Below are 15,607 nucleotides of genomic sequence, written 5' to 3' on the forward strand. Positions count from 1 at the left end.
CAAGGCAGCAGGAATTCTGTCAGTTGTGACCAAACTTGTCCAGCAAACACGTCCTCCAAGCTCCTTCCTGGGCAGTCATTAATAAGGAAACCCCAGAGATTGTAAACAACCTTAATGCAGGACACCAAGCTCCAGCCTTTTCTTTGAGAAGGATTTGTGCTCAGGATCAGAAGGCACAGCTGATCTGGCAAGAGCCCAGGGTTGAGCATGGAGCAGAGTTGGAACTCCATGGTGGAACCCTGCCACGTTCCTCACCACATGGCTGCTAAGTCCCTGGGAAGTGCCAGTTCATTGGGTCACCTTACTGCCAGCATTTGTTTCCCACTTACCATTCCATGTTAATGTTTAAACTCCAGCATTTCAAATGCTTTGCATTTCAGTAGGAGCAGGCTCCTGTCTCTCATGGCAGCAGTGCCAGGAGACCAGGACAGGAGAAGCAGCTGAATGGAAGCACAGACTGGAGAGGTTTCTCACTACAGCTCAGCTGATTGCTGCTACCAAAACCCAATTCTTACAGTAAATTGTTAAGTGTTTGCCCCTCCATTCTGCCACAGCTCACCTCAAACACCAGTGGATTTGAAGCCTTTCAGTGGCCAAGGCAGCTCTGGGTGTCACAGACAAGACCGTGGTGGAGACTTTTCCTTGTCAGCAATCTGCCAAGGGACCCTCAAAACACCTATCCTGTTGTTTTCATTCATGGAATTAGTGGGATTCTCAACCCTGCAATAGGCAGAAGCAACCATAACCCTGGCCTTTCCTCACTAGGACTTTCAAAATAAGCCAAGGTTTTGTGTGTCTGTTCAAATTACCTTCCAAGGCACTGATTTAACAGAGAGGGTGTTCCACCCTTCCTGAAATTCATCAGGAATTAGAAATGGACACAAAATTAAAATGAATGATTCCTACTCCCCCATCCCTTCTCATCAGCCAGCAACACAGCCCCCATGTGACAGAAAAGAGAAGGCACACTCAGGTTAGGGTTAAACTGTGTTTCTTTTCTCTTTCCAGGCCAAATTAAGGAAGCACATCCAGAACCCCAGCGCTTCGGAGTTAGTGCATTTCCTATTTGGGCCACTGGAACTGGTAAATCTTATTCCCAGGTCTCATTGGGAACTCTCCTTTTATTTCTACTTCACACTTACAAGCAGACAGATTGTGCAGAAGGGTTAGAAAACTGCTCATGCCTGGCCACAGCTTTCTCAGGGACATCCAGAAGTGATGCCGGTCATTTCTGGCCTCTGATCTGGTCTGCAGCTTGAACTAAATACAGGAAACTCCAGCAAATATGAATCTTTCCATCCAGTCAATAAAGAATTACTGTGAACAAAAGGGGCAGCCAGCTGGAGTTCCCACTGGGAATCTGTCTGGTCTCACCTTCAGGCAAACACGGCTCACTATTTGCACTCAAAATGCTTGGAAGCAGAAAGCCCAACTTGGAAAAGGAGGCAGAAAGGACACAGGAATAGCAAGACACTTTCCATTTTTTGAAGTGTCAGCTTGTGACACTTCACTTATCTGTAACAACAGCTCATTTGTATATCAGATCTTGCTTTGACTCCAATCCAAAAAAATCTCATGCTCTCCAGAGCTGTCCAGTCTCCTTCAAAGACTAAGGTTGATGTTTCTTTAGGTGACTGAGCTGATTCAAGGATCAGCTTTGTCTTTGATTCCTGCTCCTCTGTGTGTCCCTGGTTTGACATCTTTGTGTGGTTTGTGTGTGACCCAGATCGTCAATAGCTGTGGTGGCCCTGAGCTGGCCCGGTCTGTCCTCAGCCCACTGCTTTCTAAAGATGCCACCGATTTCCTGAGAGGACACCTGACACCCAAAGAGATAAACCTCTGGGATTCCCTGGGGGAGACATGGACCAGATCCAGGTGAGGACAGAGCTGCCGTCTCCTCAGGGTCTCCAGGCAGATGGGATGCTTGGATGTCCTGATGCTCCTGCTTCTCCTTTGAGAGGATACTCTCAAAGACACATTCCTTGTGAATGTCACCTCATATTCTCACTTTGTGTCCTAGAGCTGAGTGGCCCCGAGACGCGAACATCCCCACCTACATCCCCAAATTCCGCAACGGCTGGGAACCACCCACAGAAATCTTCCGTGGAGCGCCCTGGGAAATAGACATTGGACACTTGCAAGAGGAGGTTAGTCCTGTGTCCCTGAGGATACTCTCTTCCCTCTCCCTCCTCCTTTTCCAGAGAGATGGAGCTGCAGGGGGTGTGGTGGTGTGTGCAACAAGTAGCTGGCTCAAAACTCAGTTGGATCTGGTTGCTCCAGTTAAATACAGAAAGCAAATGAGGCTGGAAAAGGGCAGCAATAATCAGCCTCTCCTGATTCAAGGCAACAGGACCCTACAATGTCACTGAGCTCCAGGGACACAGGCTTCCCTGAAGAATATCTTGACCAAAAGCTGCCCACTAACCCTCTCCTTTTCTCCAACTGGCTTTCCCCTTTCCTGGTAACACTGACTCCATGTCTGCCTTTCCAGCTCTCCTCAGCCAATGGATATCCTTACCGGAACTCCTCACTCAAGCGTGGCCAGACGGCTGAGCAGACACAGGCTGGGGATGCCTTCAAACAGAATGTCACTCCACACGGCAATAGGTAATGGATCTGCACCCCTGGAGCTTCAGCTCCTACCTTGGAACCTTGTGAACACACACGGACACGTATGGTGACACTGGGAAGTTTGGACATCCTGGAGACAACTCCCTGCCACTACTAATAACCACCAAGAGAAGATAAAGATCAGCCGAGGGATTATTCCCGTGAGCACCGTCTGCTGTTTAACCCCCAGCAGCTCTGCAAGGACAGGAATCCCAGGTGGTTTTCACCACTGGAGGCAAAAATACTGACTGACCTCATCAGTCCATCCATAGGTCTTGTTTCCCAACATCAGCCCACCAAAGTGACTTTAAGGGTCAGGTGCCAAAGATGCTGCACTGCGCTTTGGCTCTCTGTATGTGTAGAGACGTTGGAATCATGGAATTACAGAATGGACTGGGTGGGACGGCACCTTAAAGATTACCCAGTTCCAACCCCCTGCCATGGCCAGGGTCACCTTCTGCTATCCCAGGTTGCTCCAGGCTCTGTCCAACCTGGCCTTGAACACTTCCTGGGATGGGGCAGCCACAGCTTCTCTGGGCAACCTGTGCCAGGGCCTCCCCATGCTCACAGGGAAGAATTTCTTCCCAATATCCCATCTAAACCCACCCTTTGGCAGTGGGAAGCCATTCTCCCTTGTCCTGTCACTCCAGACTCTTCCCCAAAGTCCCTCTCCAGCTCTCTTGGAGCCCCTTTAGGCACTGGAAAGGGCTCTAAGGGCTCCCTGGAGCTTTCTCTTCTCCCAGTTGAACATTCCCAGCTCTCTCAGCCTGTCTCTGTAATGCTCCAGCCCTTGGAGCACTTCCTGCCCCTTCCTGGTCTCCTCTGGACACCCTTGAGGACCTCTCCATTCATCCCAAAGCCACCACAGGTTGCACAGACAGAAGCTGCCTACAGGGGGAATCTGCCCTAAGGGAAGAGCACACACAAACCTCACCCTGTTGGAAACACAGGGCCAGGGAAGAGCAGCCTGAGCTCCCAGTGCTGCTGGAAAACATTTCAGCTGAGGAATGAGCTTTGTTTGCCTGGAAACAGAAGCTCCTCCTTGGCTTTAGACACAACCGAAGGCAAACCCACTGAGGAGAGGCTGAATAAAACAATATATTCCAGTCCTGCCCACCTCTTCCCTAGGGAACTGGGAACCGGGTTCAGACAACTCTTCTTGATGAGACAGAATTCTAGAAAATGGGGAAAAACTCTCCCCTTTCTTCAGAAGTCTTGGAAAGTTCACTTCCAAACCCAGAACCAACCAGGCCACCCCTTTGCCTCAGGTTTTTTTCCAAGGGAAAGATGGCTCTTCACCTTTTAACAACTCAAACTCTCATTTTCCATCACCAGTCACTCCATGGAACAAAACCTTCATCAAAGTACCTTTATTTCAGAGGCTCCATCTTCTTCCTTGTTTACATGAGCTCACACCTTGAAATTGTCACATCTCCAAGTGCCACCAAACTCTTCCTGAATTCCACATGAGCCCTCTGCCATGATTTGACACATCACTTTTCAGGGATTTGAGTCAAGTTTTCAGCTGACCATCCACTTTTCTGTCACCAGCTCTAGTCTAGGAAAAAACCTTCAAGCCAGATTGTTTTTCCATGGCTTTCTGTTCTAATCTAAAAGATTTATAAGGTTTACTACAAGAGTTCAAACCCACAACAAAATACCTTAAATCCAATTATATCAGCAAAATAACTTATTTTTATCATTCACCCCATCACTGGTCCTGGTAGGAACATCAAGTGGTACAGATGCAGTGTGCAGTCAGGAAAGAATTAGGATCATTTCTCCAATCTCAGTTTTCTTGGCCTTGTAATCAGATAGGCCTCCTCTAAAACTCCAGTTTTTCTCTCCTGCAGGAATTTCGAGGCCCAGGGAGTGGCTGTGCCCAGGACATTTGCCAAAATCCGCTACGATTTCACCGCGCGAAATGCCAACGAGCTCTCGGTGCTGAAGGATGAAATCCTGGAGGTACGTGACCACTGCTGGGAAAAGGTGTGTTCCCTTCCCAGGGGCAGGAGAGAGCTCAGGATACCAGCAAGCACCAGCTCCATTTTCCCTGCTGGTGTCTGAGCAGTGACACGGAGCTTTGCTCCAATCCAAAGCTGGAACAGGCTGCCTGTGCTGTGCTGTGTCACTTCCTCAGCTCAAACACATCGGTCCCATCTTAACCACAGTGAGGAGGGAGGACAACAACTCCCTGTTGTGCCCTGCTCATCCCCTGCTGAGTCTGTGTTCCTTATTACCACTTCTGCCTCCACAAGGAATTGTTTTCTCTGAAAAACACCTTTTTCATAACCTTCCTCTTCCTGCAGCTGGAGAATGTGGGACACAACTCAGGCTAACACTGATCTGTGACCTGGGGAAAAGTTTCTGTGCAAAATATAGCTATTTATTTATTTAAACACAAAAAGACAACAGAAACTCAGTCATTGGGAAAAAAAAATACCTGAAGAAACAGGGACATTACATAGCAACTATGAGTTCTTCAGCACCCAGAGGTGCTCTTCTATTCATCTTTATGATAAATTCCGATGCCTTCCAGGAAAAGTTTCAATCCTGGATTACATCTGAGAGCAGCAGATCTAATCAAAGCTCCTGGCCTCAGCAATGTCCTTCTGGCAACTTCACCTTCTGGGTGAAGAAGCGACATACACTGGTTGAGTATGCCTGAAATCCCATGTTCCCAGTAGCAGATTTATTTTTGTCCCTCTCTCAGGTGTTGGAAGATAATAAGCAATGGTGGAAGTTGCTCAACCGGAGTGGCCAGGCTGGTTACGTTCCATACAATATCCTGGATGTGGTGAAACTGGAAGAGCTCGAACAGGTCTGTAGTCAGGTGGTACCTGACTGGTACCAGCTGCAGGGCACAATCTGCCTCTGGGAATAATCTTGTCATTAGACCTCCCTGCATTTCTTAGGATACTATGCACAAGCCAGGACGAACCCTCAGAAGTAGACAAAGTCAGGAGATTCCTGAGTCTCCTGTGATAAAACTCTCATTTTGCCACAATCGTCTTCCCAATCTATCTTTCCAATTTGTGCAGCAGCTTCCCGTTTTCCATATTTTTTCCTCTCAACATTTTTGTTGGGGGTTAAATTAAAAACAGACACTTCCCTCACCCAGTTCAGTTCATCAGCAGGAACACATCACTGGAGTGGTGGCAGATGGAAATGCCATCAAAGTAAGAATTAAGTGAATACTGCAATTGCACTACAGAAATGTGGAGCTGGAGTTTTCTAAACATCCTAGGGAAGCATGGAATCGCTTCCCTGTTTTGGTATTGCAGAGTTTGGACAAAGCCTAAGGTGGCGCAGCAGGCTTCTAGATAAATCCTTGCTAGTTTAATCAAAATGTAAAAAAACTTCCCAGTCTGCTCCAGGCCCTTGGCAGTGGTCACACTTCACATACCAGCTACAGAGCAGTGAGGCTTTGCCTTCTAATGGGATTGAACATGTTTTGGCATGTCTAGGAATTCCTTTGTGCAAATTTCAGACTTCATTTCTGGGAATGAAGAACCCAAAGTTAATTTCTTCCATGCAACTCCACCTGAGGTCTCAGCAGCCCCACATCAGCACAAGGACAACATGGCAGTTTGTCCCTCTGTGGGTGCAAGGCAGAAAGTTTAAGAAAATTAAAAACAGCAGAAAAAAATCTTACTTCTTTTTTTTCCTTTCTAACCAGTCTAACCAGAGGTACAAAGGAGACCTGAGCCCCAGGGGCTATGGCCCATCCAGTCCAACTCATAAGCTGCCTGCCAGCTACGCTGGGGATAAGTGGGGCAGTGAGATGTTATCACGCAACTCTCCACAGGACGCCAAAGAACGTACGTGTGTGTCCCACCCTGTGTCCCATGCTGGGGTCCCCTGGCTTTGGGTGCTCTGCGGTCCAGACCTACCCAAGGGGCTCCTCTGCACCTTTCAGTGATCAGAAATAGAGCAGCACCGAGTCTGGAGGCCATTCCAGGTAGGACAAGAGCCAAGAGAGCAGCCCTGGAGCTTGTGACACCTCCCAGGCTCTCAGGCAGCCCAGGATGGGCAGGGCAATGATTGATCATCTCATTCCTCCTTCCTCCAGCTTGACCTTCCTCCTCCTCCTCCCAGAGAGAGATTCCTTTCTCTTCCAAGACATTTAAGTGTGTCTAAGCTCAGGTCAATCCCTTTCTCTCCCTTCCTTTTGCTCATACCCTGCCACACACACAGCACCTGCCTGGCCAGTTCCTTCATGTGGTCCCACAGAATTCCCAGCCAAACAGGAGATCCACATCCCTCCTTCACCCTGCACATGTTGTGGGGCTCACAGAGCAGGAGAGAGACCAGGGGCCCTTCTCACCTCACCCCTTATCCCACTCTGTCCACTCCCAGAAGCAGGAGCCCTTTTGGGACAATGGAAAGCACCACAATAAAAGAACATGACTCTGTTCATAACACTGAGTTATTCTCCACAGTCCTCAGGAGTTTCATGGGGAAAGTGATGAAGTGTCACTGGAGTTTTCATAGAATCACAGGATGGCCTGGGCTGGAAGGGACCTTCAAGCTCATCTCATCATGAGTGTGTTGCTCACTCCCAGTTTGTGCTTCCTGACACTTCTGTTCTGCTGTAGAGCAAAGCCTGGAGCTCTGGGACCAGCAAATTACTGACTAGAAGTAGCTGAGAGGACTGAAAAGGTCTCAATCCCAGCTCTCAATTGTAGATTCTCACAGATCTGTCCTTCCATATCAGGAAACAGCCAAGGGGTGATGGAAGGAAAATAAATGGCAGCACAGGGGTACAGGAAAATGGGAACCACTTTTCTGGGCTGAATTTAAATACAAATGCTGAGCCACACCCCCATTTTCCTTACAGTTTCCCTACAAACACATTTCATGGGATTTGTGACTGAAGACTTGATTTCATTCCCTATTTGTTTCTACAGAACTTATTCACCAAATGGATGAGCTGAATGACGAGCTGCTAAAGAAGATCACAAACAATAAAATTCAGCCTCCCCACAGGAATTTCAAAGTGGAAAAGCCTCAGCAAGTTTTTGTACCCCTCACCTTTGAATCCAGCACTGAAGAAGTCAAAGCCTGGCTGGAGGCCAAGTCGTTCAGCAAAGAGTAAGATTTGCCCTATTGCCTCGAGAAATGCTCGTCCTTCCCTGGAGAAGAGCAGGGGAGGCCGCTGGCACCATCTCACCTGGGACAAGTCACTTGGATTTACACAGAGCCTGTGTTGCAAATTAGTTTTCAACCCTATTCAACCCAGGCTTTATAACCAGGATGTTCAGACCCCAAACTCACTCCCTTTCTCTTTTATAAACATTTTATTGGAGAAAAATAATTAAGGAACTAAACCCACAGCCTGACATGCCACTGGAATCACAGCTGGCACCCTGGCACAGCCCCAGGCCCTGTGATACGGTCCCAGTGCAGCTCCCAGCCTCCCATCTCCCTCCTCCCTCCATTCCTCACCTCTGGCACAAGGCCACGTGCAGCACAACCATCATCTCCCCATTTTGTGTCTCCCCAGGACCGTGGAACACCTGGGCATCCTCACCGGAGCTCAGCTCTTCTCCCTCAACAGAGAGGAGCTGAAGAAGGTGTGTGGTGATGAGGGAAACAGAGTGTACAGCAAGATCACGGTGGAGAAAAACCAGCTGGAGGTAAGTGCTCTTTTGGATAACTCCTGCTGGAATGGGGGGCTGTGGGGGCTGTGGGGGTGAATGGACACCAGCAGTGTCAGACAGTTCATGAAACAGCCATTTTAAGAAATACAGCTGGAAAAAAATGAACAAAACCCAACACAACCAAAACCCACACCAGCAATAAAACACACCTAAAAATTCTGAAGTGTCTTTTAAGCAAAATGGCCCCAAATCCATAAGATCCCCTGTGTCCACTAATTCATCTGCCTTTTACTGATACCAGCTATCCCTCTGCAACTAGCTCTACTCCTGCAGCATTTATTAAATATTGTAATTTAACTACAGCTTGAAGTTCAAATCCAAACTTCCTGTTTTGTTTCCATTCCAGAAAAGCAGAGGAGAGTCAGAGCTCCAAGAAATCATGAAGCGCCGCCAGGAAAGGATTGATTCTGCTAATTAAAGTCTCTCTGCTTTATTTCAGCTCTTAGCCCTAAGTAGTGCAGAAAAAAAGGGAATGAAAGCAATGATTCCCGGCCCAGGCCGGAGGCAGCAGAGCTCCCCTTGGGGTCCAGCTGCCATCAGAGTGACAATTCCTTGAACACTGTTGGGAAGGGTTGACAATAAGACCATGTCCCACTGGGAAAGGTGTTTTAATTTTGCATGAAGTATTTTTTTTATAACTATATATTTTATACTGAAATTTTCCGTGCATGCAATCAGAGCAGGATTCACACGGGGCTGGATGTAGACAAGGGCTGGATTCAAACAAAGACCCCCAGAGCTTTTCTCCGAGGGCTGTCCCTGCTCCAACCCCCTCGCTGGCAGAGCAGGTGTGGCATGCAGCACAGGAGAGGCCAGCCTCAAGGCCTGGAGCCTGCCCCACGGGAATGAGGCTTTGGAACCCTGCAGTGGTTTGGGTTTAAGGAAAGGACATTAAAGCTCATCCTGTTCCACCCCCCTGCTGTGGGCAGGGACGCCTCCCACAAGCCCAGGTTGTTTCAATTCCTGTCCAGCCTGGCCTTGGACACTTCCAGGGATGGGGAGTCATGACCTCCCTGGGCAACCTAAGGCAGCCCCATTTCCATTTCCTCCTCAGTGCAGGTGTCCCCTGCTGCCCACGAGCCCAGGCCTGGTGACAACTCCCTGTCCTCCTCCTGACCTCCTGTGCCCCCTCATTGGACAAGGCTAGAATGGCAACACACATTCCCAAAGTCTGGCTGCTTCCTTAAATCCCTGGACCAATTAGTGCCGCCTCTGAACAGCTGAAATGAGCTCTCAGTGCCTAGAAACGAGCAGGAGTGACAGACAAAGGGATCTGAATGTGGAAATAGGTGAGTTCCACCTGCCCACCGCTGCTGATGCAGAGGCAGGGGCTCAGGGCAGCTGTGCAGCCCTTCCCTGGGGCACTGATCCTGCACTGGAATGTTGTGGTGTTGCCAAACCCGGCCTCAAACCAGGACACGATAAGCCCTGACCATTTGCTCCCAACCCAGGCACACCACAGCCCTTCCTGGGGGTCACTCATCCCCCACCTTCACGTTTTCACTGCAAAAAGTCAGCTGAAATGATTCCCAAATAGCTGAAATCCCAAAGCATACTGGGAAAGGCACCTTTAACTCCAAATAAATGGGCACAAGAAAAAAAAATAATCTAACTTAGCACAGGATGTTGCTCTTGACTTCCTGTTTTCCTTCATAAAGTTATGTGCATTTGTATATAACAATCTGTAAATAGGGGTGAGGAAAATCTCTCTCCCTAGAGGCAGAATTAGTGATTACGCTTCCAAAATTTACTCACAGTCTCAAAACTCAAGCAAGCAGCGTAGTTCCTGTCCACAGCAAGTCTGGCACATTGCATTTCTATCTCTATTTAACTGACAGACAACCTGATTGCAAAGCAGTGAGCAAACACAGCTCCAGAGCTGCCCACAGCCCAGTGACAGTTGGGTTTTCTCCCTCAGCATGAGCTGAGTCTTTGCCCAAATTTGTGTCTGTCCTTGCACATTTAATGGAAAAAGCTTTAAAACAGCACAGCACCTGGGGAACTTGTGTCTAAATCTGAGAACACCAGTGCACCTCAGTTCTGGCTTTATTCTTAAGTGTCTCCAATGGATAATCTGCTTTCTTCATTTGAAAGAGGGCACTGCTGGCACCAGCAGAATTAGGGTGCAGGCAGGGGAGGAGGATCCTGGGTTTAGTCACAGCCCTGCTGGGATCTGAGACTGGCACTCACCTTGTCAGGGAGGGATGAAGAGGACAATCCTCTTGAGAAGCCCTGGCTCTGGATTAGGGTGGAGAAAGGAAGCAGGATGGCAAGCACAGGAGGCAAGAAAGTTTCTAAAATGAAAATAAAAAAGAAATGTTGAGCTAGGAAACACACCACCTTCTAGTCCTGGGGCATAGAGGAAAGAAAATCACAGGGAATTACATTTATCTGGGATTTCAACAGGAGTGTACACAACGGTTCTGTAAAGCTGGGAGCCACAGGAGCATTTCCTAAAACGGATATCTCAGCAGACCTTATTGCAGAGGTCACTTTTACAAATTTCCATGTGACTGAGCTGTGCATCTGTTCTGTTTATACTGCCTGCAGACACTGCTATAAAGTACTGTACATTGATGTAACTGAGCGAAGGAGACAATGATATAACCATGCACTGTACAAGAGTTATTAAAATAGTTAAGTTATACTTATAAATCCATCTCCGTCTCTTTCACTGGGTTTTCATAATGGTTTGCCACTGAGAGTCTCAGAAACTCAGCAAAATGTCTGAAACCACATGTTTCCTTTTGGGTCTGGGGACTGACATTCAACAGGAAGGATGTTATAGCCTGGATAGCTGTGTTTTAAGAACGGAGAAAGCATGAAAAGGCTGTACAAAAGCACATTTGTGCCCATCTGGAAGGGAAACTACTGTGGCAGCCGTCCTAAGTGGAACAATACAGAAAGAGGGAACAGCATAAACCCCTGACTCAGGGCCTGTTACATGGATTCTCCAACAATTCCAGCTAAGAGCCATCCTCAGTTTCAGGAGGCAAACGTTTGTTTTCTTTTTTCCTTCAATAATTAAGTTACTTAGTTGAAATAATTGGTAATGCCTTTTGTAGATGTTTAGGGGAGTTCAATTTCCAAGTGGCACCACACTAACAAGACCACCTCCTCTATAGCCTAAATAAAGTTTAGGCAAACCAAGAGCCCAAAACACCTGCCGTGCTGGGTCGGGGGCTCTCTCAGAGGCTGGAGCTGTGGCCGACACGCAGTTTCGAAACTTGGGAGCCCAGAGCGCTGAGCTCTGCAGCGGGGCAGCACCGGCGCGGCTCCGAGCCTTCCCTCACGGCCGCCCCGCTCAGGGCCGGCCCGCCGCCATCTTGCGGCACCGGCGGCGCCCGGGCCTCGCGCGGCCATGAGGGACGGGTGGCTTGGGGGTGGGTCGGGCGCCGTGCCGGCCGTGGGGAAGACCCCCGGGGGGTCCTGGGGACCGGAGATGCCGGGGCCGGGGGATGCAGAGACCCCCGGACACGCTCCGCTGGTGACAGCGGCAGCGCCAGGATTGCCAAGGCGACCACCCGCCCTGACCGCCAGGCCCACGAACCAGCCAATCAGAATCTTTCTCTCTCCCGCTGCCCCGCCTCTGCTCCTCCCGGCCGCGTCCGTCTTGTGTCCGCGCTGCTGATTGGCCGCTGCCTCCCAGCCGGGCTGGGATTGGCGGCGGGAGCGCGCGGGCCGCGGGTGCGCGCGCAGGTCGGTCCCCTCCGGGCACGCACTGTCCCTTATAGGCGCGCGAGCCCCCACAGCCGCGGACATGTCGGTGTCCCCCGTGAAGCGGCAGAAGATGGAGTCGGCGCTGGACCAGCTCAAGCACCACACCACGGTGGTGGCCGACACCGGGGACTTCAACGGTGAGAGACGGCGCGAGGGGATCCTGTCATCGCACCTTCTCCTTAGCCCCCTCTCCCGTCTCCCTTCACGGAGAGTGGGCGCGCCCGGCCGAGGAGGAAATTACAAAAACACTTTACCACCCCTGAACACTCAACACAAAATTGTGAACTTAAATGCTCCCTGAGAAAACGCTGAGATAACCTGAAAGAGGCTCTTCATTAAAATAAGAGCCCTTTCACCAGTCAGTCCCAGAGATGTAATAAGCCCCTTTTCCAAGGGCTGGGGTTAATATACCCCTGACAGGACCCGCCTCTTGTTCGCATGATTCTCACGAAAAGGGAGGAGATAATTACCACAAGGGATAAAAGCTCGGAGAAGAGCTGTAGCTGTCTGGTTCCTCTCACTTCAAGGTGAGTAAAGGGCTTTATAGATGCCTCTTTTTTTTTTTATTTTTTTTTTTTTTTACTACAACTGCATTGACAGTAAGAGCAGGCAGTAGGTTAAAAAAAGCTTGTTTTGGCAGCGTAGATAGGTAAGTTGGGTAATTTGTTAACTTGAATTCCTATTTATTAGTAATTACTAAGTAGCAGTGACTAAGTATCGTAGAGAGGAATATTAACAGTATATATGGTGTAATGCCCCTTGGGACCTCTAATTAGTGCTGTAAATAAAAATAAGAAATAAAAGGGATACTTAGGCAGCCTTAGGGTTATGTCTTAGGGAGCTCACTCCCTTGTGAGAGATCTGGTGCAGGGGCACAAGTAAAAGCATCCTGAAGTACAGATTTAAACCCTTAAACTGCTGAAAAAAAGGGAGGCTTCCTTCCACTGAACTTAAAATGAGGGAACTGGGTGTATTTGCCTCTTCTTAAACCAATACCGTGGTAATAAGTGGGCTCTCCCCTCTGAATCCCCTAAAATATTGGAAAAAGAGGGATTTTCCTTACTTCAAGTCTCTCAAATGATAGAAAAAGGGGGATTTTTCCTTCAATTAAATGCCTTAAAAAGGAGGGACAACATGTCTTTCCCCTCAATTCAAACCTCAGGATGATGAAAATGGGTGAGTTACTTTCAATTCACACACATAACATAGTGTTGTTAAGGTTTTCCCCTTCCATTTAAACTGGAAAATGGGGATTCCCTGTCAAGTGATACCCCTAAGAGCATGGAAAAGGCAGGGTTTCCTTCAGTTGATACCCTTAAAATCACAGGGGATTCCTGCTCAATTTAAACACAGACAATTACAGAAAAGGAAGTTTTTCCCCTCAGTTTAAACACTTTTTCTCCTAATAATCCCCCCTTTTTTCTGGGGGCACTGGGGAAGGACTGACAAGAGGAAAGTTGTATGTTTCCCCTGGGACCCCACATGCTACTCCACCTGCTCAGGTGCTGCCCCTTGCCACAAGGTCTTTTTTCCTGGCAGCAACTGGAAACAACATGGGAAAGTCAAAATTTAAATGGTGTTTTCTGTCAGAAATTTGACTTCTATGAACATAAATTTTGGACTAATTAAATAAGGTCACTTTCCTAGAATAACCCCATGCCATGGAGGTCTCTCCAGTGCAGGTGGTAACAGGCAGAACTACAGCGAGCGCAGGGAGACACAGTCAGGGATTGGCACTTCCTAAAGACCCCTCTGCACCAGGATGTTCTTTGCCCTTTATTTGTAAAGAAGCGGGTGGCAGCTGTCCAGGAATGCTGCTCAGGGCCCTTGCACATGGAGCACATCAGGGAAGTTGTGAGAAGAGAGATGGAGAGAGCAAAGAAACAGAGCCTGTTTTCCTTGTTTCTGTTCCTCAATCACAGCAACTCTGAAAACTGGGCCAGATCCAGGCTGTGAACACACAGGTACTCCAGGACTGATTTCCTTTGGACCTCATGCAGCACAGACCCACTGGGAGCAAATAGAATCCAAGGGCTGATGTCAACAGCTGTCTTCCCACTTGTACTCTTCCCACATTTTCCCCTTCCAGGGGGATGCAGGTCCAGTCCCAGAAGGAAAAACTGCCTTTCAGTCCAATATAAAAACTGCCTAAAAAGACCAGGACTCCAGGAGCCAGCAGCCATTCCTCCTGGGTTTTCTGGTTACAGGTATTTTAATTCTGCTTTGCTTCAGAGGTGCTTTTCTACCAAGGTCATTTCCATATTTTTTTATCTGGAATAAAGTTTTAAAACCCCGAGTTTCATGAGTTCATATTTTGATTATTTTTGGAGTTTTCCAGGGCAGCACTCACCATGATCCTCAAGGCACCTTCTGGTCTGCCACAAGCCTTTACATCCCACTTTACCTGGTCAGTGTTCCCATGAACAGAACACACAACTCACCATGGACATGTTCAAAGTCCAATTTCATGCCTGGAGGTGACAGACTACACACAGTAACACCAAAAGCCAAATTTCAGGTTAGTTGTTCTCCTTCAAACTCTTCATATTGTTTTGACATTCCTTTGTCCACTGGAGCTGTTCACAGCCCCAGTGTTGCCCTGTTCTCTTCTCAGCCCTGAGTCTCTCTGGCACTAGCAGAGCTGCTGGGAGCTGGAATTCTCACAGTGACCTCAGTGTCTCTGCCTGGAAAACATCCCTTCCATCTCCTGCCCCCCCCCCCCACCTCTCACCTCCTGGAAAAGAGGGGCTATATCCTGCTGGGTGCTCCTGACTCTGGGCAGATCCTACCTTCCACCGGGAATGGCAAAGGCAGTGACTGTGCCAAGGGCAGGTGACAAGGACAGTGGGTCACACCAATGCTGAGGAACTTCAGGGCCAGGCTCTGCCATTTTCAGGAAATGACCAGCCAGGAAGGGATGCTTTTCCAAGGAAGGAACAAACAGGGACAAGAACTAAAGAGGCTATGACAGCACAGCCCCTAAACCTGCCCTGTCTCCAGCTGCCACACCTTTCTGTGGCCAGACAGGACCCAAATCCACAGCCAGCACTGCCTTGGGAGAGGTCCAGCTGTTCCTTCCCAGCCATGACTGAACATCCAGTGCCAGTGTCCATCAGCCCCTGCTCCCCTCTGCCCTGAACCACTGGCACCACTGGACTCGTTAAATACCTACAAACCCTTATTGGCACTGTCAGATTTCTCTGCCCAGCCGGGGTACACCAGCCAAGTGTGTTCCTTTCTCCCACTCTCCCAACAGTAACTTCCTCACTCCACATCCAGTTCAGGGAACACCAACTTAGCCCTGGGCTGGGAAGCAAAAGACAATAAATATTTAAAAATCATCCCTGCCTTGAGCGTGTCCATGCTTGGGAGAAAGCCCTTCCCACCACACTCTTGACCTTTTCCCAGTCTGAGTGCCTGTGGAAATGTACATCCAACCCCAGAGCAGATGGGCTGGAATGTTGTCTGCGCACCAAGCACCACAGCCCCAAGCACCAGCAGCCTGGAGATGCTCTGGATTGCACTTTGCAGCCTCAGTCAATCCCACATGGGAAAGCCAAGAGAGAGGAGAACACATGACAGCAAGGGCTGTCCCAGCTGACCCGGCCCTTGTG

At 48.9% G+C, this 15,607-nt stretch overlaps 1 protein-coding gene across 2 annotated transcripts in view; it reads left to right on the top strand.

The window, feature by feature from the left end:
* Positions 1–10,928, top strand: part of LOC102105571 (EPS8 signaling adaptor L2) — a 49,019-nt gene extending 38,091 nt beyond the window's left edge. For both annotated transcript variants that reach the window (XM_005529071.3, XM_014257823.2), the window contains 10 exons: positions 1,009–1,083; positions 1,727–1,875; positions 2,021–2,147; positions 2,492–2,607; positions 4,464–4,575; positions 5,324–5,431; positions 6,290–6,431; positions 7,521–7,704; positions 8,117–8,249; positions 8,620–10,928. In XM_005529071.3, coding sequence (XP_005529128.1) covers positions 1,009–1,083; positions 1,727–1,875; positions 2,021–2,147; positions 2,492–2,607; positions 4,464–4,575; positions 5,324–5,431; positions 6,290–6,431; positions 7,521–7,704; positions 8,117–8,249; positions 8,620–8,691 — 1,218 coding nt within the window. In that variant the 3' untranslated portion in view covers positions 8,692–10,928. The remainder of the gene's footprint in view (positions 1–1,008; positions 1,084–1,726; positions 1,876–2,020; positions 2,148–2,491; positions 2,608–4,463; positions 4,576–5,323; positions 5,432–6,289; positions 6,432–7,520; positions 7,705–8,116; positions 8,250–8,619) is intronic.
* Positions 10,929–15,607: the final 4,679 nt, after the last annotated feature.

The sequence above is a fragment of the Pseudopodoces humilis genome, chromosome 7, assembly GCF_049639895.1.
Source record: "Pseudopodoces humilis isolate 2021_Gansu_Grassland_sample_001 chromosome 7, ASM4963989v1, whole genome shotgun sequence".
Lineage (NCBI taxonomy): Eukaryota > Metazoa > Chordata > Aves > Passeriformes > Paridae > Pseudopodoces > Pseudopodoces humilis.